The sequence below is a fragment of the Anser cygnoides genome, chromosome 13, assembly GCF_040182565.1.
Source record: "Anser cygnoides isolate HZ-2024a breed goose chromosome 13, Taihu_goose_T2T_genome, whole genome shotgun sequence".
Taxonomy (NCBI): Eukaryota; Metazoa; Chordata; class Aves; order Anseriformes; family Anatidae; genus Anser; species Anser cygnoides.
In genome coordinates, this window is record NC_089885.1 from 5,719,494 (window position 1) to 5,743,304 (window position 23,811).

Below are 23,811 nucleotides of genomic sequence, written 5' to 3' on the forward strand. Positions count from 1 at the left end.
CCATGGCTGAGCAGGCTCCAAGATCCATTCCTTGTTAAGAAAAGTGGGGAGGAAATAAAAGATTCAGTAAACAGCATTCACTTTTCCCCAAACCACTGGAATAGAGACATGGGAAATGAGGCTCTGATCTGAGCTAAAATGTGTATTACTCTTATGGTTACTCTGTTTTATCTCTCCCATCTCTTCCACCATGCCCAAGTGACAAAAAAAAAACAAGTTACAGGAAAACACTTGAATATGGAAGCTTTGGATTGCATGTGACAAATTGTCATTAACACACCTTCTGCCTGTAATCAAAGAGTCATTTTGTCTTCACTTTATTTAGTCATGTGAACTTGCAAGGATTTGCAGCAGCTCCACGTTAACTGACCTGTGCAGACCCATGCAAGGCACTGCAGGCGTTTCCTCTCACCGTGAATAGCGATGCTGAAGGTTCAGTTCTGCTACTGCACTTCATTAACAGATGCATTTGTCTGTTTTACATGTGCATGAAGTCTCAAATTATTGCCATCACCTTTAACTGATGGGTGACTGAACTGAAAGGAACAGAGCACAGAGTTACGTCGCCACCAAAGAATTTGAGTACTACATTACTCAAATTCCGCTCCAATGCGGAATTAAAACAAGTATTTAAACGTGGCACATATGAACCTGAACCTCAACAAGACAGCAAGTTCACTTAAAGGTTTTTCCCATCTAAACAGTAGGCTTGACTTCAGTGCATAGCTCCAATTAAGTTTACTGATCAGTATTTTTATTCAGTGTATTTCAGGAGCTGTTCAAAACTAGAGCTGATAGAACCACAAGCTTTTACCAATACTCCTACAATGACCCTACATGCAATCTACTCCCTCAGCACTAATTAGCTTCAATAGCGAAGTTTTAAATCCCCCTCAGCAAAGATGCTGCCTAACAGTGTTTCCCCAAGATGTAAGTTAGTTTTATCTATTCCACTCATGCTATACTCATTACATGCTAACAATCCAGTTCAATGCAAGGCAAGTAATCTAGGTAAATGAAAAACTTCTCTGAAAGCATTAGGAATATTTAAACCAAGCAAAATAAAATAAAGAAAGACTCTCAGACATCTGAAGACTGAGTATACCCAACTGTCAGGCATATTTTTGGCCTCCATACATAGAAGATACCCATTTTTAGGATGTACAAGGCAGTGGGAAGGATTCACCAGCTGGGTAACAGGTATTGGCTTTGGGCCCATTCCTAGTGTTCATGGTCTCACCGCCCTCCTGACTGGTGATGGATAGCTGGGGGCTATTCATACTTCAGATTTAAGCCTGAATGGCCTGGTGCTGAACTGACCCAGGAGAAACAGCTCCTCTCTCTCTGCTGCTGCCCTTCTGTATGTTCTTCTGCAAGCGCCCCCCCATCTCTCACATGGCATTAAAAGCCTCCCGAACACTTCTTTTAAAATTACTTGCTAAAATAGCTTACACTGCTTTGCCAGGCACACATTTAAACAGTTTACATAAATTTACCAACCCAAATGGCATCCCCAAGCATTTTGGAGAGCCTTATAAACAGCAAATTAGCTGGTATCACTTTGTTTATATCTGCTTTGCAGAAGTACATTTAATTGTAGGATTCGACTGCTGCAGCACTGGTGTAAATTAAAGCACCAGTTCCAGCTTTGTATATAAACACAAGTTTTGCACCTGGAACCTCCTTCCTCAAGCATCCTGCAACCACACCTTGCCCCAGTACTTAATTTATGATTAAAAAAGAATTGCATAGAAGAGCATTTTTAAACAATACCATCAGCAGACAGATTGCAGATTCTTTGCTCAAAGCTATCAGGAAGAAGTCTCTTCACCTGTTACCATGCAACACCTGCAAAGGTCAAACTCAATTCTTACAGCAGGCCAGCAGGAAGGTTTAGTAGCTTCTCGGAAAGCTTTTTAACTCAGCTTGGAGCAATCTGTAGACAGTCTTACTTAGGAGTGAGGGATAGACGGCCTTCCAGGAGAAAGAAAACACAGCAAAGATACTAGTTTTATATAAAACTAATAGTTTTACATAGTTTTTATAATAATTTTATATAGTTTTTTGTATAAAAGAAAAGCAATCTAAAATATGTACAGAAGGCACTAAGCTTTAACACCCCTTAATCACCATCATCATAAAACAAGAGTAAAGACACCAAGCAGCACTGTGTACCCAACAGTCCATCTGAATCCAGCGAGGTCATCTACTTTTTATTCTGTAAAAGAAGTGGAATCACATTAAGGTAAGATTACTACTTAAGAGTCTTTAAATGCATTTATACTTCAAAACATGAAGTTCTGCTTTGAGTTTAATTAACAAACAGATCAATCATTTCCTTTAAAAAGGCAAAGTATTTATTTTTGTAAGAAATAAAAATAAACCGTAATACAAATGCAACTTCATGAGACAAATACATTTAGAGAAAGGACACAGTGCTCCTCTAAACACGGTACAATGTTTTTAAGCAGTGCATTAACTAAAATGACTTACATATGTACAGCCATTGCAACACATTCAAGAACATGGGATTTATTCATACACAGTTTTATACAGATGTCCCTCATCAATTACACTAAGGACAACAACAGCAACTGACTTATAGAAACAGCAAAAACATTTAAAACTTTCAGCTGCATACTACACACACATTCAGGTAAGTTCCTACAAAGATCACTTGGTGATGATGAGAAAAGTACCATATTGTGCTCCAATGCATGTGACTAGATCCAGTGCTACAAGTTGTTCCAGCAGGATGCTGCTACATTGAGTACAGGCATATACGCGCAGACCGCTGTTACGATATCAGGTCAACCATTTTCGCCTACCTTCCTTCTGCATTGCCTTGGTAGTTCAAGAGATGCCAAAAGGACAGGACTGCGTGTTTAAATGCTCACCCTAACAAATTACACTGACTGCAGTTGGCACTGACCTGGCTACAACTAGTGTTGAAGATACTAAGACATGGACTTTACTTGTTTTGGGACATTCCTCATCCAATTAATGAAGTGCTGTGTATTAATTAAAACAAAACTACTACATTCAGAACAGATTACTTCCTCCCACCCCAGATTTCAGGCATGGGAAGTGCTTCTGTGCGCAAGAGGGACAGTATGTAAACAAGGAACTGCCTCAGCTTCTAACGACCGTTGGGTTTATCAAAAAATGATCCCAGCACTCAAAGTGGTGGTGAAGGGGAGAAGAGAGAAACAACATTTTCATCTCTTTTGGTCACTCATGATTATTCGTTACTAAGCAGTGCCAAGAAGCTACCCCTTTGGGGGAGCAACTGCCAGCCACTGGAGCTACCCAAAGGCCAGCTTGGCCATAAAAGGGAACTGAAGCAGCACCTGGCAGAAGAGCTCCTTTAAATACTTTCCCAGCACGTTACAGGCTTCTTAGAAGCAAGGGTACTTGCTGAGTGCCTACCAGGGCTCATGATCCCTAAAGCCAATGGAAACAGCAGACACAGGGCCCTTCACCAATGTGGGTATTTCTACCTGCAACCCATGAAGGTCTAACAGCTGTGATCCTGGGAAGCTCTGCACACCTTCAGCTCCCAGCAAAGGTCTCTCACCAGGACCTGAGAAGCTCGCTGTAGTTTACTAGCGACCTAGAAGCAATTTTCCTTCTCTATCCCAGTCAAAGTAGTTTCATGTATCAACAACACCCATATGGTGGCCTCTTCTTCTAAGCACGTAAATGACAGGCATGCACTCAGAGCAGGAACACAACACAGCTAAAAGGATATTATGCTCATAGGCTTTTCTAAACAGCTTTATCTCTGCTGTGGAAGAGGGCCAACTGGGAACTACAACACCTGTGGCCAAACTAAGCATTCCCTTTTTCCTGTAAAGGAGTCAGTACTGGTTTGATTTTCCCTGCCACAGACAACAACTGCAAAACAAAACTATTTAAGAATCCAGCATTATGAGGTTCACATTAAGACATTTCACTTCAAAATAAAGCTAGGCGAATCCCTTCCTCTACTTCAGAACAGTAGCTTTAATGCAGAGTATTATAGGCACTTGCCCATTGCAATATCGTAACTATTTGTAGCATGAGACACTACGCACACCGTAACAGACTATCTTGATAAAGCAGGAAGTGCTCCAGAAAGGGAAGAGTTTTACATGAACAGAACCCACCCACAGCAAATAGGATCCCTTCTTCCTCCCCCCGGCAGAGGAATCCAAATGGAAAGCAGCAAGTTGCATTGTTCAGTTATCAGCTCCAAATAAAAAAAAGTACTCATCACTTCGCAACACGCAGATGCTCCACTAGGAATAAATAAGTTGAGTAACTTTTCACCTCTACAGTGCTCACATAGAAAATTCCTACCTAACAGTTTTTTATTTTTCCCTTTAACGCTTTCAGGGAACATATAACGAAGTCACTCACCACTGCCAGCAGGGCACTCCATAAGGAACCAGAACACGGGCTTTCTGCAAGACTCTAGGAAGCCAATCCTGGTTGATTAGAGACCTGAGGACACGCTGCAGTGCTTTAGTGCTTTGAACAGCTTTTCATTTTTTGGTCTTAAAAACACACAAAAAGTTCAAAACAGAATTCATCTTCAAAACAAAAAAAATGCTTCTAGCTAATTGGTTTTCAAACAAATAATCTCATGGAATTCCAGGAAACCCTGATATCTTTTCCAGCTCCATGAATTTACAGCACCAGCATGAATGACTTTGAATATGTTGTAGGCTTTGGCCAAGCTTGTATATATTAAATCCAAGCAGTTTAAGACGACAGATCGTTACCCTTTTTTTGGCTAGGTTTTGCATTTCAAAGTATAAAGTCATGCATTGTTTTGCTACTGAAGTCAAAAGCATCAAGATTATTAAAAGCTTATAAGTAGTTTCAGTGTATAAAGTAACCTTTTCAGGGTTTTATGCACCTGAAGTAATATTGTAGTCAATGATCTGTGGAGATGTCAGCATCCTATTTTAGGGATAAGCAAAGTTCATTATGCAACTTTTAAGATAATCTATGGTAATTAAAAGACAAGGCAGTGTGTAAACATTTATAGAAACCTCCTGCAAAATGTTTTTAATACAAAGATTAACCAGTGGTATATCTAAATCCTTCAGTAGTCAGTCAAAATTGTCTATAATTCTGTATCTCTAACTTTCACTACAAAGTACATTAAAAAACTGTTGACATAGAATAACTGGTCCTAAGAAATGCCTATCTTGGCCTCAATTTATCATTTAAGAGTTCTCTACTGAAGAAGTTGTGCATAATATCCACTACTCTTTTACTACCTAGAAAGAGAAGACAGGGTTAGTCTACCAGTTTGCTTAAAAGGAGCTCCAAACTGCAAAGTGCATATGCCAAACTGAGCTTTTAGGCTATGAAGAAGCAAAGAGAAGGAATCACCCCACTACTCTACAGTGGAAATCTACAGCAAAATTGCAAACCCTGCGTATCTAGAGCAGCAAGACTAAGATTTGGGTGTAACCTCTTTGCTTGAGGAGTAAATGGGTATGGCAAACAAGGGCTGGCAGGCTATCTTGCTTAGTGCTAAGCATGATTAATGTTAATCAGATATATATTTTTTTAAATAGAGACACAACAGTAGATAATCTTGAGATTAAAAGTGATGCATTGAGAAGTATGTATCTTTCAAAATAAAATATATAGCTGTTTGCATGATGCAATATGCAGTTGCAACATACCCACACAACAAACATTGAGCATCTTCAGCGTAAGCGTATCTAGATCAGTATTTTATGTGCTTCGCTTTGAAAATCAAGCACACACGCTAACTCTCTCACTCATACCTGGAAAACAGCTATTTTGTGAAGCAGACAAATATTACTTGCTTTAAGATTTAAAAACCTGCAACATTAGAAAAAGCTTCTCTTTGCCATTCTAGGCACCAAAGAAACTGTTCTCAGATATTGCCCTTCTTACTTGGGTCTTTTGATATAAAGATTTTCTTACCCGAAGTGACACTTGGGATGGTTTTTTGTTTCATTTTTTTTCCCCCTCTTCTTGAAAAAGTGTTTTCAAGTGTTCATCATTTCATGACAGGTTATAAACACACAAACAATGGCCATTGCATACTGCAATGCTGTAACGGAATGTTCCTACTTTTACTTTTTATTGCAGATTGGGAGGGGCTAACTTAGAAATTTTTTTGTTTCCGAATTTTATAGAAGAGTAAAAACCTGATTTTAAGACCTGATGGCAGCATCTAATTTAAACATAATCCAAAAGAGAGCAAAAAAACTACTGAATTTAGCTGCACAAAGGGACTCTTATGCAATTAAACACATCCATAGGATAAATTTGTCCAGAACAAGTATTGCAGAATAGCTTTTCTGCGCCATCCATTTCCCTGGGGAGATGAACTTTTGGAATGGAGTAAATGAATACATTTGTGCTAAGCCTTCAACTTTAACCAGTATCTTGAGCTGAGCTTACTGCAGTTCAAAGGAACTAAGCAGCACAACGAGCACTGCAGTGAGTCCAAGATGGAGCCACAGCCATGAGCCAAGATGCCCACTTCTCAACCCAATAATGGGTCACATCCTGATCTAGGTTTTGTCATCACATTCACAAAGTTACAAAGTTCATCGCTATGAGAGAAATTGTTCATTTCCCCAGGTCTTGAGAGTACAGACCACCCAGCTCTACGGTTTCACATGATTTTAACATTCAAGATGACATTCACTGTAATCACTCAACACATGATGTGAAATAACCATTTTGTGTCTCTGAAGCTACTAAACTCAGGAGACCAGCACAGATCCTTGGGAAACTGGCAGCAGATACAAAACAGTGTTTAAAAATACTGACTACAAAGAAGACCAAATACTACACTCTACACTACAATAATAAAAATACTACATTGCATTGCTAGACATTAAAATGGTCTCCATAAAAAGGCACAGAGTTTTTTTTGTTGTTTTTGTTTAACAAATATGCATAGGAAACAAAAAATGAATCAGTTCTGCCACAAGGTGAGGGTCCATGCAGAGATTCATTCAAAGCTAAGAAATTTTTTTTTTTTTAAATCAATTTTAGATGAACTGAAAGGGCATTTACAACCTCGCACCACCACTGAAAATAAACGGATTGCATCTTTCCTACTCCAGTCATGAACACTGCGCAATTTCTAAACCCCACGTTAATTGGCCACGATGTCTGTCAGCTTGAAATACAAGTACTGGCAGGCAGTTATTAACCTTAAACATTTTCATTTCCACTGAACAGTAAGGTTTACACTAACTCAAGATAGCCTCAGCAGCTCTGTACGCATCTTCATCATTTTAGCCACAAAATGATGCAAACCAAACACAGACTGTGCTTGCTACAGCGAGGGCACAGCTCACTGCCAACACACATACAAACACTTGGCTGGAAAAGGTGGTCGCAGGGGCACAGATCCCTCATGCCTCACCACCACAAGCACCTGCTTCATTTAACACAATTCTCAGAGCTGATCAATGGCACTGAGGCTCTCCTTCCCTAGCTTCAGAGTCTAAAACATTGGTGTCATTAAGATCATGGAGGTCTTGGTGATTACACAGGTTCTCTTTGTTCTTTTGGTCCACATCTGACATAACATCTATATTCCCCACTGAGATACCATTGGTCAACACAGGCGGTGGTTCCCCTTCATAATCCTGGGGAGTGTTCAGCATTGGTGTTTTTGAAGCAGCACTTCCTACTTTAGATAAGGAGCAAGCTTCACTGGGCAAAGGACCATCAAGGAAGGGAAGTTTCTACACAAACAGAAAGACATTTAAGAACATTAATGAAAACTGTTATTCCCAGATGTCAGGGATACACAAACAACTGTCAACATAACAGTCCCGTGTCAGTGCCACTTTAATGCTCAATTACAGAGCTGAAAAAGTAACGCATGCGATTATCTATGCCCAGACAGAGCTTTTTGAAACAAATATAGGAAAACTTTTTAATCGATAAAGCTACAAGTCTAAGCATTCACGTTAACCTAGCAAAGGACACCGACACAGGTCTTCTCACCGATTTATTTTTAGATGGATCTCTCACTACTGTATTTTTAGATTTTTTATTTTTTAAGCACACAAAGGACATTGTAAGTAGAGCCTTGAGCAGAAAGAAAAGACACTTCTCCTTTCATGCAGCTGTACAAAGAAACTATGGAAACAAAACTACAGCCCTTTAGAAGCTAACAAGACTATTTTGTACTACAGCCCTGCCCCCACCTTCCCTCTTGCCGTGCCCAAACATCTATAATTATCTATATGAAGATAAAGATGCATCTCTGGGGAATCTGACAGAACTGAGCAAACTTTGTGCAGTGTGTTGCTGTTTATTACACTACTGTGGTTTGGAGAAGAGAAATTGGTTATTTTGGACACATGATTGCTGCCCTCCAACACCACAGAACAGAAGTGGTAAGTGTGCAAGCTTGCCTTCATTTCAAGTGCTTCAGTGCCAAGGTAGCCACGTCTAGAGGACAATTCAGCCTACCTGAATGTACATTTCAGCCATTACATGAAAGCCAGCTTTCACCTTAATTCCACTGTTTTAAAACCTCGCTGATCATCACTTTTTTCCAATGTGTCTTGTAAATGAGAAGACAGGAAAGAAGAATTGGGGAGCAAGCTGTAACCAACAATGTTTATATTTTTAGGGGGCAGGGGGACAGAAATTGAGCCCATGCTTTTCTTTCCTAACCCTCACATGAAGTTTGCTGCACATCAGGCTGAAACCCAGATTTCTTTTAACATGTTTTCCTTAGAGAATTAGAACATTGTGAGCCTGCAACAGCACTTGACCAAATAACTTTAGAAGATGAGAGTTTTGGGTAATAGAACATAGTCATTACAGTAATGTCATTTAACTCCTCATTTTGTCCAACTCTGCACAGTATGTTGAAACAATTGTTTAATGCCAATATTTAATCCAGTTATATTTGCCAAAACCAGCATATAATTTTAAGTATTAGCAAGATTCGTGACTCACATTTTCCAATTCAGATGCATTGTCCTCTAGTTTCATCTTCTGGCTCATGCAGCTTAGCAGATGATCCAATACACACTGTTTTGGATGCATTCCTTTGTCAAAGCGATTGTACATCCCACACCAAAACCTTGAGAACGGGGCACAAAAGAAGAATTAGGCAGCCAATTGTACACTACCGGTCATAACAGAAACCAGATGGTACTCAAGGCAAAAAGTATCAAACGTTAGTAATTGACGTAAGAAAATGCCACAACCTATGACTATCAAATTCATATCGATAGACAAGTTTTCATAATGCTTTAACAAAGTTCAAGAAAAACGTCTGAGGGTTTAAGTAGTTCTTTCCTATGATCCACACGTGTTTGCAATAGGTATTAAAAGATGACAGATGCACTGTTCTACAACAGATTCACTCAGGATTTGGGCAGTTCACTTTCCAGTCCTCAGTTCGTCCTACCTCCCTGCTTTTGTGAAAACCCTTGGCCTTCCAGTAATAACGCTGGACACATACAAACGCATTTGCATCCCTCCCTCAGCAGGGAGGAGGAGTGAGCCAGAAACAAAAGCACAACTATCCACTCCAGCTGTAGCACCCAGGGCAAGCAAATGCACACTGCAACAAGAAATCCCTTCTTGTGAAAGTGTTATGCACTCTCACTGTGTTAAGCTTGGGCGTGACTGGACATTGAAATTCTCATTTGAAAGACTTCCTTAATATATGTTAAAAAAAAAAAAAAAGAGGAAAGGAGGAACTTTCTTTAACAGTTGCCTACCCTCTCAAATTTTCTTGTCAGAAGAGGAAGTCGGAGGTGGTGGTGGTGTGTGTGGGGAGGGTGTTAATCTACCCATGTGGAATTATTCTTCTCCTTGCTTTTCCCCCACTATCTTTGTCAAAGGAAAGCAAAGGAAAAAAAATACAGTACCCGCATTATTTATCAATTACTTGTGTACTACTATCTTCAGCTTATGGATGAGGAACGAAGGCGAAGGGTAGAACAAACCACTCTAATCAGCAAGAAGGTTATTTCAGTACACCTGAGTTACTGAACCATTACAATGAAAGAAACACCCCTTTTTAAATAAGTAACTTCTTCCCTTTTTAAATAAGTAACTTACTGGAAACTAAAAGGTAGTGTGTTTGGCTGAAGCTCTTTGTAAGCTGTAAATCCTTTGTACAATGGATTTCTCAATTCCTGCTTCTTCTGTAAGAGGAAAGGCCACAGAGAATGGGTCTTCTCAAAGATTCTGTCAATTACAAATAAGATCTAATCACTAAAAAAAGAATCAAGTTAAGTAGATTAATAATGCTAGCTGTTCTAAGTAGAATTAGATTAAAAGAGCTAAGAATTACTTTTACATGGTATCTGCTGTATTTCATAAACACAAAATGTATCATTGAGGAGTATATAATCGTTTAAAATGGACAATATCCAATCCAAGAAGCACTATCTGCAAGGTATTGTTTTAATTTGGATCACATCTGACTACAGTGGATATAATTCATCTACTATTTTTTTCCACACTTCAGAACAAACGTCTATGGAGACAATGCTACTCTTCTCCAATCTACAGTTACATTAGGAACAAACATACGACCTGCCCTTTTTCTAACATTTGAAGCGATTTCCAGACTGTTGGCCCTACGAACTGTCAACTCACTTCAGATCCTCACGCTCCTTATGACAGGTCCCAAGGAAGTTTCCAAACTGGCAGGAGTAGACATGATCATGGATTTCAAGAAGGAAGCGCTCATTAAACTCAAACGTGCAAGGGAACTGCTGCATCAGCTGCCAGACACATTCAATGAACTGAGTAAAGACAGGGGACACTTCTTTTGGGTCACCATCCAAATGGCCACACCTAGAGAGAGAGAAACAAAACATGGTCAAATCCTGTGTCACTAACTACAAAATGTTCTTCGCTACTAGAATAAGAAATTATTCTGCAGAGTCAGAAAAAAACATGCAGTTTATCCTACACCTACGCATTACAGTGTGCCACCTTCATGGGATTATGCTCTTGATAGGACTAAGCCTTCGCACACACAATGGGATTCTGATCAAGTGCCAGCTTTTCTCTTGCACACCAGGTCAACATCATGAAAGCATTACTTGTTTGTCAAGGGTACTGGGTAGAAGTGGGAATAGTTGGGCAGCGTCCCCTTCTCAAAAGGGAAGTTAGCAACGGAAGAGCCTACATAACAGACTTCTGAGCATCACAAGAAATACTTGTGAAATACGAATACTTCAGCCTACGCCATAACGCAAGCAGCAGAGAAAAAGGCAATGTTCTCCAAAGGAGTGTCTACGGCTTTACCATAAAAAAGTAACACTAGCCCCTAACTGAGAAAAAAACATTGGCATTAACAAGATTCTGTCTACCAGGAACAGTAAGAAACAATGAAAAAAGGAGTCTTCTGTGATCTTCTATGGACATGAGAGTATTTTATGGTGCAAGACTAGCCACAACACACAGTGACATCCAAAATAACCTGATCTTGCCCACACAGACAGCAAAAATGAAGTCCTGGTAGGCAATTTACTCAGAGAAAAAAAAAAAAAAAAAACAATCCTTTTCACAGCTTTAGATGAAGTTCAGAAAAAATCCTACTAGTTCTGCAAAAACCTAGCCAGGGATATAACGGTGTTCATTATAAACTGTAAGAAAAGGAAAAATAAAAACAACCAGAAAAAGAATGATGGTATTTTTGGAAAGCAGCCAGCCCTCTGTTGTACTGTACTGACTGCTCTTTCTTAACAGGAAAAACTTAGGGCAGAATGCTCTTTTTCTCAGAAGGGATATGACCTGGAAATCCAGGGAATAAACATGGTGCCCCCAAACCTAAGTGGAAAATTAAGTAAGATTTCTTATTACAGGGATCAAGTTAATCAGATCCCAATTAGATTCCAACTACAATATTGCAAGAAGTATGAAAAAGGACGGATTACCCTCAGAATTGTACGACACAGGCCACCACTAGGAGAGGAAAGATTTTCTCCAGCTATTGGAACACAGGTTCATATTCTTAGGCAATGGTGAAATTTGGGTCTCGAGTACTTTTTCTATCTCTTACAGGGGTCTCATATTTGGAACAACCCTATATATTAGAAGAATAGGAGTATTGTTTTAGTCTTAAGAAATGTGAAAATAGTCCCTAAAAAACAGGGCATTCGTTTGGCCGACAATTTCTGTACAGATATTTTATCTTTGGATAGCTTCTTCTAAAGCAAGAGTTAAGCGTGCACACGACTTATTTTTCCTTGATATACTTCATGGAAACGGACTTGTCTTACTATTAAACGGAGTCAGTTTCAAATCAAGAACAAAAGCCTCCATTTTTAACAAGCTAATACCACTGAGTAGATCTGTACATTCCCTCCTAATATTCCTTTGGACCATCTCAATTTCTAGTTTCTTTAGGGCAAGTGGAACAAGAAGTACCCCAAGGCAATATCCCCAATATATGCAGGCTACCAATTACCGGGATGACAACATTTTTACCCTGCTTAGAAAATGCGGGTAAAAACTGCTTTTTAGCACTATAGTGGCCTGAAGTTTGTTTTGGTAAGAGTCCCAAAAAACACTAGCTAAGATTTTCCGTAAGAAAATTATTAGAAAAGAACGTATCTTGCCAAAACATTAACAGTCCCCATATAATGCAGGTGTGATTTTACAGGTAGGAAAATGCTCAAAATTCTAACAGGTTGTTCACGATTGCATGATTTCATAAAGTAATGAAAAGAACATCCCCAAAGAGCACTGGTGGAATAACCCCAGCAGATACTAGCCTCAGGTCACCAAATCATTTCCAAATTTTTTCTCCTCTGTGCTGCATTTTCATTTTAACTTTTAGATGGAAGGCATAAACTTGAGAACACTATACAAGTTTCACTTTCAAGTGAAACCCAGTCGCTACACCCAAGGTAACATGCTCTTACCTGTGAGAAAACTTGTGGCCCATTGCAATCCACTCCTTTTCTATCAGAACCTTTAGTTTCACAACAGAGGTAGGAAAAAATAGTATTAAACTTTGTTCAGGAAAAGCAAAATGAAACCTTTAATATTAACTCCATGAAGCTTACAACTGATGCTTCCTGATGACCCTACAGTTTTAAGTATATCCATAGAAGTTAATGAAAAGAGTAACAGTGATTTACAGGTTAGAGTTAACCACAGTTACCACTACAACATCACTGTTGGAATCACAAGTTACTTAAAAAAAAGACCAGCACTGTATTAAGGTAGTTTTAGTTTGTGTTGTTAAGATCATAATATATGGACACAGCTAAAACAATTAACAATTTAATTTGAAAAAGACCATCCTGACATTCAGCAAAATAGATCAGCAATTGGAATTTAACAAGTGTTTAACACACATGTGAACATAAGAAGTACAGCTGTGTACTGAGCTCAGGATGCAATTAGAAAAACTATATGGCTATTTCTCTCAAATAGAATGTCTGTGCTATATATATTTCCTGATAACATATTATTAGTAGACAAGGAAGCAGCATTTTCCTTTAAAATATGCATCATAAGGAACCAAATGACTGATGCTTAATCCTTTATTATGTGTCTTGCTAGATCATATTAAAGATCAATTCCTGATATCATCCTCCAGAGGCTTAAAGAAAAGTAAGGCAGAAATTCACAAGAAACTTCTTTGAAAACTAAATTATACTGCTTTTTTCAGTTTTTCCAATTCTTAAAGAGTTCTGTTGCATTCATCTAGGAATAACCACTGTCTTAGGATCTGTGTATACAGGCTATTTGCTCACAGGACAAGCATTTGTGCATTTTAATTACAGTTCCTGACCCTAATCAAAGCCACGTTCATCACACAGAATTGTCCAGAGCACTACCCAAGCCAAGGTAAAATTATATCAGTGCAAAACATTTAACTGTTAAAAGACTGCAGTGTAATCCAGAAACAAAACTAGTAATTAAAAAAATAGCATGTAATGAAAGAACAGGTCTAGCAGTACAACACAGTGAAGGAGCAAAATTTGCATTGTTCTGATCTCAGGGCTTCTTTTAAGGAACTCTGAGAACGAGCAGCAGCTTGTCTTTCAGTAATTAACAGAAGCAGATGAATGGAAAGGTCACAGATCACACTATTTATGCAGTGATGGTTTCATATAAGAAAAACCTCGCAGTAGAAGCAAATGGCTAAATTCATGTGTAATGGCTTTAAAACAGGTCTTAAATGATGCACAGATTTTGTGTGATATACAGGTTACACAATTCCCTGTGCACGTGAATGAGTTCCCCCATTTCAAAATCCTAGCAGATCAGTCTAACGGTCTTAAGTGACAAGCTTCTTCACCACTTCTTTTTGTGGGTTGCTGCCAGAGTCCCATCCTTTGCTCACTCATCTCGTGATGAAACGTCTCATTAGCAGCTCTCACATGGACTTTCAAGGAAACAAAGATTTGGGAATTGTAAATCAACTGCCGCTGTTTTGTGCCCATGCTGTTCAGAGCAATTAAAGCTTGTTTATAGAATCAAAGCTGTTTTTATATAGGTCACCTACTGTTTGTTCCAGAAAATGGCCTAAAACATTTAATTAGGGCTTGTTTACATTTCAAATCCAGGAAGCACTTTTTCTTTTTGAAATTCCAACATTCGTATTCTTACCATGAATCCTTTAAAAGTCCTGTAAAACGGATCTAAGAGGAGGCTAGCCAGGGAGCAGACCTGCGCCGTGCGATCCCACCCATCAGAGCAGTGGACCAACACACTGGCATTTTCATCTTTCACAGCCTGTGAAGGAGACCAGACAGAACAGTTTAACAGCTTTCCAGCTTGGTTACTGTAATTAAATGCTGTCCCTTCATCTGCATTTACCAGACTGGCCTAAAACCCAAGGGGGAAATTTGTCATTTCTCATCTGGACCACCGAAACGCACCATTTCTGGGCATATAGCCATCATGCCCAGAAACCCCAACCTGAGTAACATGCTGGAGCATGCCTTGTCAGCATGAGAGACTGTCAAGAAACAAAAGATCCTCTGATCTCAAAACACACATTTTTCTGAAACGCCAAGAATTTTCGGCCCTTTCCTCTGAGGAAAAAATTTGGTGGATGAGTAGAGAATAATAAGTGGACACACAGAGACTAGGATAAATTAGCAGAGTTCACCCCAACTTCCTCCCATCGGGATTACCTTTATCCCTATGTACCGGTGGCAGAAGATAAATTCAGAATAGCTTCTTGCTTGCTACACCGTGAAATTTTAAGAGAGAAAAGGCAGCATTTACAGAAGTTCACTACTCTCGCCACTCATTGCCTGTATTCCCTCTACTATTACTGAAGAGCCATTTGCTTTACTGACTTTTTCCTTTTGCCTGGGCTGCAAAGTCACATTCTTTTCAAAGACTCTGCAGAAACAAAGACTACATTGAACGATACAAATTAGCAGCCCCTGCACCCCTTTAAACCAGGAGAAAACAAGCTCGTCTACACAACTCCTCATTTAAAACACAACAGTCCAGCTACTAATGAGCATGCTGCATTAGGAACGTAAGGTTACACATCATTTGCACTCCTAAGGGTAGTGCTACAGGGTACAGATGCATTTCTAAAGGTCATTTATTCATTTTCTATGACTTTACCCATTTCAAATGAGTACGAATGTCCACATAACCATTTGTTATAATGCAGTCCACAGGACTGTCTCAATCCCTATGGCATTTCATTTAGTTCCGTGAAGCAACTCAGAGTGCCAGTCGGGTAACTGACGTGATGTGCTCCAACTGGAGGCTTTTTTTGTTGTTGTTGTTTTTAAGAGGTGGGGCCAATCTGAAGAAGGTTTTCCCACCTTCTCTCCAGAGACTGCCTTACAGCCTTGGAAGAGTCCCTAACATGACAGGTAAATACTTTTAAATTCACCTGCAGGTCAGCACAGGGTTTTACCTTGGCAAGAAAGACGCCTGCATCCATCACAGCCTTGATGTGCCGTAACCAACCTGAGTTCTCCAGCCCAGTGAGGAAATCACTCATTGAAGGAGACTTTGTTTCACACACTAAGAACACAAACAAAAGAATCGACTGAAACTGTTAACACCATCTTCTTCCCACCCCCTTATTATCCCTTCACAGCAGTAAAGTTTTGTAGATCCTACATGTTCATATTCTCAGGCTAAGTGTCCTGTCTAAAGGAAACAAACTATTGGTTGCATGTATAAATACACAATCCAGAACTTTTTAGCTACACGAGAACAGTACCTTCCTCCTCTTCCTTTCAAAACCAGCTCAATTTAAAAAAATATTGAGGTTTCTTCAACAAAAATTAGTTTTTAGTGATTTGTTACTTCACTATCAATCACCATCGCACAGACATCTAACAATTGCCAGCATGCTGTCGCTATCGGAAAGATCTGAAGAAAGGAGAGCTCTAATTTACAGAGGGAAACAACACATAGCCTTGAAGGCAACTCAGATGCTAAACCGAGAACCAGCACAGAAAATACAGTAATACAGTTCCACAGTCCCTAAGCCCTAGTAAGAGAGTTTTTTATCACTGTTAAAGCTTAGCAAACAAGAATTTGTGAGTAAACAAGCATTTATTCTTCCTCCTCTCCCACCACAAAATGAATCTGCCCGCTACAGGCACCTGAGGACTCAGTACTTATGATCAGGCCAATCTCATGGTGACACGAGGAGCCTCATTTTTCTCCAAGGTCACTACAGATTCTGCAGCGCTACCAGGCCAGGCAATTGGTAGCATCAATTATTCAGCTATTCGAAGTAAGATAACCATTATGCTGGTTACTTAAATATTAAATTCATGTTTTATGTGACAGTGCTTATATTACTTTTTGGAAAACTAAGCACATGGACCAAAGAGAATGATTTACAGCACCTACTCTGACTTGTTCCGCAGCCTTTGCTAGCACAAATATCTTAATATTCCTGGAAACCAGCTTGCCGAATAACTTCTTTGATTCAAGGTACTCTATCGCCTTCAAGGGAATTTCTCCCAAATTACACCAATGCAAATATGGGCCTGATTCACCTCTCAGCCTCCAAAGGCTCTGGAAGTATTTCTCCTGCCCTCCTTCACATTTTCCCCCAAGACCACAATTTCAAGGAGTAGCTTAGTTACCTGAGCATTCATGTAGTAAGAACAAAACAAGTTCAGACAAAGAAATCAGAAGTGAAAAATAAGAACTATGAGATTAAAGTCCTTGAAAAAATCAAGCTAGAATTTTATTTCCAATTAGACACATTGCTTAACACTGAAGTAGTCCGAACTAAACAAAGCAAACCCCAGAGAAGTATCTCAGCAACCAATGATTGCTTTCTTTCAGTGCTCAAAGTAACCATGAGAATCTCTCACCAGTTAAACAATATTTTTAAGTGTTTTTCTTTTCATTTGGAACATTTGAGAAACAAATTGAGAAATTTTATGTAACTAATAAAATTAAAGAACATTGTTCATGTCATTTCCTAGTTTTGATCCACCATAAAACTAAGCACAATAACATATGAAATGTATATTGGGAAAATGTTTAACATTAATACTGTCAGCCACTTCAATGAAGCACACAAAGAAATATATGTGGACTTTGCTAATCAACTTCCACCACAGCTCCCAAGTCCACACGCACCTGCGCACGTAGGATTTATATGTTATTAGTGAAAAGTTCTGTCCAAAAGGAACCAAAGGTAACATAAACTGGTCACTTGCATGCACCATACTTACCCTCCAGGAGTTTCTGCAAGCTGTTCCGCATCACATGGATGTTTTCTATGCCAATAAACTTAAAGCGAATGTTATCGTAGTTATCTTCGTTCTCATAACCCTTCCCAGCAGCTCGGTTGGCCATGGCATTTAACTGTCAAATTTAAGGGAACAGGATGGAAAGGAGAGAAAGTGACAACAAACAATATACAGAAATAAATGAGTCTGCTTTGCCAGTTGTGTTTAAATCTCCCAGAATATATACTAAAGAAAAGCTGCTACTCAGGTGTCCTTCCCCACCTCCCCATACATTACTTCCAGCTGTTTTACTAAAATTGCACCAGCATCTCCAACCCACTAGTCATATGCACAGGCTCATTAAGACCTTGGACAGCACTTCTTAGGACAGGCAGTAGCAAAACCTCTCACAACAGCAGAAGAGTACTGTCATCCAAAAAGGTAAAGAAACATTTTGTCTTTACTGTGAAACTACATAGAGAGAGCCAGACAGAAGCATATGAAAGTAAAACTAGGAAAGCCATTTTTACGAGTAACATACATACATGGTAGTACAGAAATAGTAAGAGAATTCCAAAGCTTTTCACAGACATACATGCACAGATGAAATAAAGCCACCTGAGGGAAACACAAACATTAAAGTTGAGCAGAAAGAATACAGCAACCGACTGGGAGCGCAGAAAAGAAGTTGAAAAGCTGCCAGTTGTTCTAGCAATCACCCAAAACTGTTCAAGAGCTACCATGAAACCTTTACTACTGACAAAAAAAGAAAATACCTCCAGCCCCCAAATACTGATTTGGGAGAAAGAAAGGTTTGCTTCCACAGAAAGGAGAGAAGAAAAAAAATTCAGATACAGTAGTTCTGAAGATGTTCAGATACAACTGACCAATTCTGGTGCTTCAGTTTATCCACCCAGGGTATGACGTACTGCATTGAAGTGTGGTTAATCACAAAACGCTCTTTTTCACCAAATACAACAAAGTTACCAAGAATAGATTTCTGCGGAACAACTACGGTACCAGAAGATGTCTGTACCAAACGAATACGCAATAATTGCTATATACAGCCTGTTGTGCAATTAAATGTAGATCTCTATGGAATGTCATACTGTGAAAAGACAAAATACACCTGAACAATGGGTGAAGTATTCCATCTTCCCAAAATGACTTTTCCTCACCATATTTTAACTAAATTTGTGGTTTCTATAAAATAACTCTAAAATCTGAACAGCGAAGCAGGTTCTCAGCAGTCATTTATTAATCAGAGCCATTTACATCTTCGTATTTAAGTGTGCTGTGTGTCCTAATTTGCTTATACCTATACCCCCAGTGTGCTTAAGGCAATCATTTGATTAAGTTTCTAAATTCAAATCCTCAAGAGGATTACAGATTTCATTTGGAGAAAGTTTCTTCAATAACCTCTTATATAAACACCTCAGCGACGGAGTTCAAGCTCCAGATAGTGACTACTGACCAGAAAAGCTGAATTGTATTAAATGCCGAGCTGCACATCAAGAAAATATTATTTTTACAAATGCAAAAAAGAAAAAAAGGAAGAATTGCCTTTCTCAATTGTTCTCAGATTCCACACAGCCCCACTTCTGCCCAGCCCACAGATAAAAGCACTTCAGCCTTGTGAAAGTGACTTTGAAGGCTCTGCTACAACTCAACATATTAAGGACCCAGCTTTCTGCTGGGAAATGGCTCACTGTCTCAGCCAGCTTCAAGACTGCTGCTCACTTCAGGTCATCCTTAACACACACCTCAACCCAGAACAGCCCAGGAGCACAAGCGTTCTTACCACTTCACAATGCAATTCTGTTACGCACAGTCATTCATTCACCACATTAGACACAGAATAAGGAGCCTGATTCTGAATTCATCTTTCTGGACTGACAGAGTTTAACCTAACTCTACGTGAGAAAGCATTAGCAGAGCTGTGAAAGAATTAATTGGAAACAGTATTGCTAATTCAGATGCAAGCTTTAGAAGTAGCCACAAACCCGTGAAGATACCTTTGGCCTTGTGTCTACAACATACATGAAGGCACACCCAGGGTTGGCTTCTCTGATCGCCTGCAACATTTGTTCATCCTCCAGACAGCGAGCGCTGAACCCAGCGAGCGGCTGGCTACAGCGACATATGGCAGCCTGCAATACACAAGAGCACATTTTTTCTACTTTCAGATCTTCTCTACTGCATTGATCTAAAGAATGCCATAATTTTTTGGTTTTAAACGTCCTGTTCTCTGCTTTGCTAAAAAAACTGCCACTTAAATGGACACACAGAACTACCACGGGAATATTTCACAGAACCAGAGTTTTGAGAATCCTAAAAAACAGGCTGAGCAGCCCTTTATTGCTATGTCCTCAAATCCACTATGCTCTGCCTGATAATCACCATCCCAAACATTAGCAGGTTTCAATTTTTCCACCCGACTTCTATTTCCCTAACCATTCTTTTCCACTGCTTTGCTTATCAGTTGCTGTTACCATTCCACACTCAGAACTGCACTGGGTATGCTCTAAGGAAATTCCAGTTGTTGCCAGAACAACTCCATGCAGTCACCCAGGTCAAGGCATGCTTCCTCAGGAAAACACTTGACTGTCACAGCATTTTCCTAACATCTGCATCTAAAACACTGCTGAGACTGCAAAGTTAAAAATTTACATTCTGGTCTTCAGTGAAGGAAAAAAACAAAACTGAAACCTTTACTTATTCTGAGTTAACTGAGATTCTTCATTTCAGGGTGGTTCAATAGTAAGAAAATTTAGCTGAGTTAACATGTATCTTGTTAAACATTATTCAATATAGCTACACGGTACATTAAAAACAAAAAAGCACGTAAGGAATTCTTGAAAGCTGATCAAAAATTTCCAGACAGAAAGCCTGGAGAGCTTGTGTTTTTTACACAACACTGGATGCGCCCCCAATATTTGGCTTTGACCAGCTCAGTCTGTGACTAGGAACAAATCAGTCCTAGAGCTGTTAGGAGAAGCACAGTTCCCAAACTGAAAGTTAACACACTTTAATAATAATCACATTTTTTCCTTTCGCTAGGAGGGGAACCTCTGCCCTCCCCTTCCACCCCCAAGACAACAGACAACGAACAACTAACATTGTTTTCTTTATATAAATAGGAAAGCACCGGAATCCGCCCTCTGCTTCTGAACCTTGAGCTTCCAATCACCGTTGCCTTATTTGCTGCCCTAGGCACCACTATTTCTGGAGGGTACGTGTTGCAAACCTGAAGTGAGAAGAAAGAAGAAATCCAAATGTGACTACTTATCAATTTAAGATTCATGAAAATTTCATTTTATAAATTTCACATTTATAGATATAGCAATAGATTATTCACCATAGCACATCAAACAAACTATATCTAAAGTGTCAAGCCATTAAAATGCATTTAGAAAAAACAAGGGAATGGGTGAAAATAATAAAAACAGTGTGGTAACATAATTTTGCAATTGAGCCTAAAACTGGACTGTACAGTACACCAAACATTTTAAAGAGAACTTCTTTAAAGACCTAAGTTTTAAAAAAGCTGCTGATTTGCCCCAAAAAGGAATATATGTTTTCCTCTAAATCTTACTCAACTCAAAATGAACTTCTAGCAATCAGGTAGCATCAGCTTTATTAATGTTCCTCAAAAAATGTCTTTTCAGCATATACTTCACAGATAAGCCTTTCTTTTAAGGCTTGACAGGTTTAGAACACAAACTGGAAACCTAGAGGAAGTTGTACAGCTTTGGCAATTAAAGTTAAGTATTAGCTTCGAAGTGACTAAGGATTTTAGCTGCCCACATTCCAATGCCCTGATCAGCTAATGGGAAAAGCACCTCTCATGTCATCCCAATTCAGACATCCAAAGACAGTCACTTGAAACTACCAGTGGCTTCTGACAACAAGGCATCTACTTCTTCAACTCAAAGGGTAACAGGAAAAAACAACTGGTAGGGGAGAGAACAGAGAACAGGGAAAAGGGATTCAAGACTTAACCTGCTGGTATCTTCCTCACTTGTTCACTTTGTCTTTTAAACAGAAAGTCTGTGCACAACGGAGAAATAAAAAGGGAAATATGAAGCAGGGGTTTGAGTAAGCTTGCTAAAAAATGCTTCCATTTAACACTTAGACCTATAACTTGACCTTAAAGGGGAAAAAGAAGGAAATAGCAGCAGCTAGTTAGGACTGAAATGACTAAGAACCCTTCCCTAGTACAAGATCTAACCAAGAAAGCGTCTGTTTTCAGTAATTTTATCCTTCCTTACCTAGTCCCCTTTCTCTCTGCCTTGTTCCTCACACCAAGCCAAACTGTTGCCATTTATTTCTCCTCTACACATCTGTCACCAGCTTGGTGGGGCAGGACTTGGAAATACCTACAGAAACTAAAGGTACTTCAGTTTTTCGTAACAGATGGCTTGACATTTCTCTAGAAAAGTAAGTAGCTGGTATTTTGGCAGAGGAATCAAAGCAAACCAAGGTGACTCTGCAGCTCTGTTCTTTCATAGCATCATTATCCACAGCTTCACATCAAGGAGCTGCTGCTTCAATTAAACCCAACTGAGCTCACTCCTCCCCAGAGGCATCACTTATGCAGCAGTTGGATTGCTGGATGTCATTAATACCAAAGAAGAGATACTGCACCAAATGGCTACTTTAGACAAGAATTACCTCATAGTCCTTATTAACATCCGTTATTTCCCAATAGTCATTTGGAATTCCCATACGCTGGTAATCTACTTTCAAATCAATCAGTTTCCATCCAATCTCCCGGTTATCTTTAGACATTTTTGGATTGTAAGAGAAAGCATAAAGTTCTTCAGGTTTCACTGGGAAGAAGAAAAAGATTAACTTGTTAGAGAAGACATATGGAAAGGTCAACACCTCTTCCTAAAGGCCTTTTTTTTTTGTATAAGCACACTGTGCAAGACACTGCACTACAGGTGTAGCCTAACTGAAAACAAGGACCAAACAAATTATTCAGTCAAGAACAATCAGAAAACTTGGAAATGTTTTTCTATAAAAGCCAAGGGCTATGCCACTTCACTTCATAGTTGGCTATGTCTCGATGATAGCTATTTTACTTACGCTTCTGCCTCAAAGATCACAAGTCTGAAGTTTAAGTTTTATCACTTCGTACTTTTACTAATCTAAGCAGACTATTTAGACTGATTTTCACTCCTCATAAAAATATTATTTGAGTGCCATATAGAAGAGTATGGATATTTGGAATTTCTCAACAGCTCCTCAAAACCATTCCTAACCGTATCAAGCCAAACAGGACTCACAAATGAAAGAATTGGATGAAGCATGTAAGTTCAGGTCTTCATGCAACGTTCCTCACATTTACACGTACACGTTTCACTCTGGGTAACACTGAGTGTCATCAATTCACATTCCAATCCTCCGGAATTTCTAATACTCATTTCCCACTGACAGGGAGATACACTAAAGCATTTTATCAGAATTACTATTTTGAAGTTTTAATTCCTTCTGAACAAACTATAACTGAATTTTCTGCAATAGGCATGCTAGAAGAGACTGATATTGGAAGAACTAATCCAGAAATGAAAACATTAAAGATAACTTTCTCTGAAGAGTCATACAGCAGCTCTGGCACACCTGTAAGTTCATCATTCAACAGTGAATTCTGAGGTGCGTGGAAAGCTTGACAGACGTCTTGAATACTACTGGCAGCCCAACAAAAGCTTCAGGCTGTGTCTGACAAATGGTAATTTCTTCCTCCCTCCATCTCATCCTTCCCAATTTCCTTCCCTCTCTTCAGAAAATGCAAATCCAACCAATAACTCATTCAGCTGACTCCCAAGGCAGTAAGCTCTCCATAAAGAGTGCAACCTGCCAGACTCTGATAATGTAGCCAGGTTACCAGACAGGTAACCCATAACTGTCAATCACACGTGCAAATCATAAATAATTATATGCTCTGCCAAATAATATGAAGGAAGCACATACAGAGAAATTTTAGACCGAAGAACTAAAAAAATCCATAAATAGAACAACAGAGCTACAGCACATTACACAAATAACCACAAGACAAAAGAAACTGACTGATGTAATCTCCTGAAGTGACAGCTCCCATGCTTCAGGATGCTACATGAGTCTAATTTTCAGA

The 23,811-nt window shown here is 39.2% G+C and overlaps 1 protein-coding gene across 2 annotated transcripts in view; it reads right to left on the minus strand.

Annotated features, from left to right (window-relative positions):
* Positions 1-2,334: 2,334 nt before the first annotated feature.
* Positions 2,335-23,811, minus strand: part of MTMR8 (myotubularin related protein 8) — a 34,836-nt gene continuing 13,359 nt past the window's right edge. For both annotated transcript variants that reach the window (XM_048070662.2, XM_048070663.2), the window contains exons 4-14: positions 22,350-22,507; positions 20,794-20,922; positions 19,691-19,825; positions 17,679-17,811; positions 15,887-15,996; positions 14,608-14,733; positions 12,909-12,958; positions 10,630-10,830; positions 10,087-10,215; positions 8,971-9,097; positions 2,335-7,739 (exon numbers count right to left, since the gene is read on the minus strand). In XM_048070662.2, the coding sequence (XP_047926619.2) occupies positions 7,458-7,739; positions 8,971-9,097; positions 10,087-10,215; positions 10,630-10,830; positions 12,909-12,958; positions 14,608-14,733; positions 15,887-15,996; positions 17,679-17,811; positions 19,691-19,825; positions 20,794-20,922; positions 22,350-22,507 (1,580 nt within the window). In that variant the 3' untranslated portion in view covers positions 2,335-7,457. The remainder of the gene's footprint in view (positions 7,740-8,970; positions 9,098-10,086; positions 10,216-10,629; positions 10,831-12,908; positions 12,959-14,607; positions 14,734-15,886; positions 15,997-17,678; positions 17,812-19,690; positions 19,826-20,793; positions 20,923-22,349; positions 22,508-23,811) is intronic.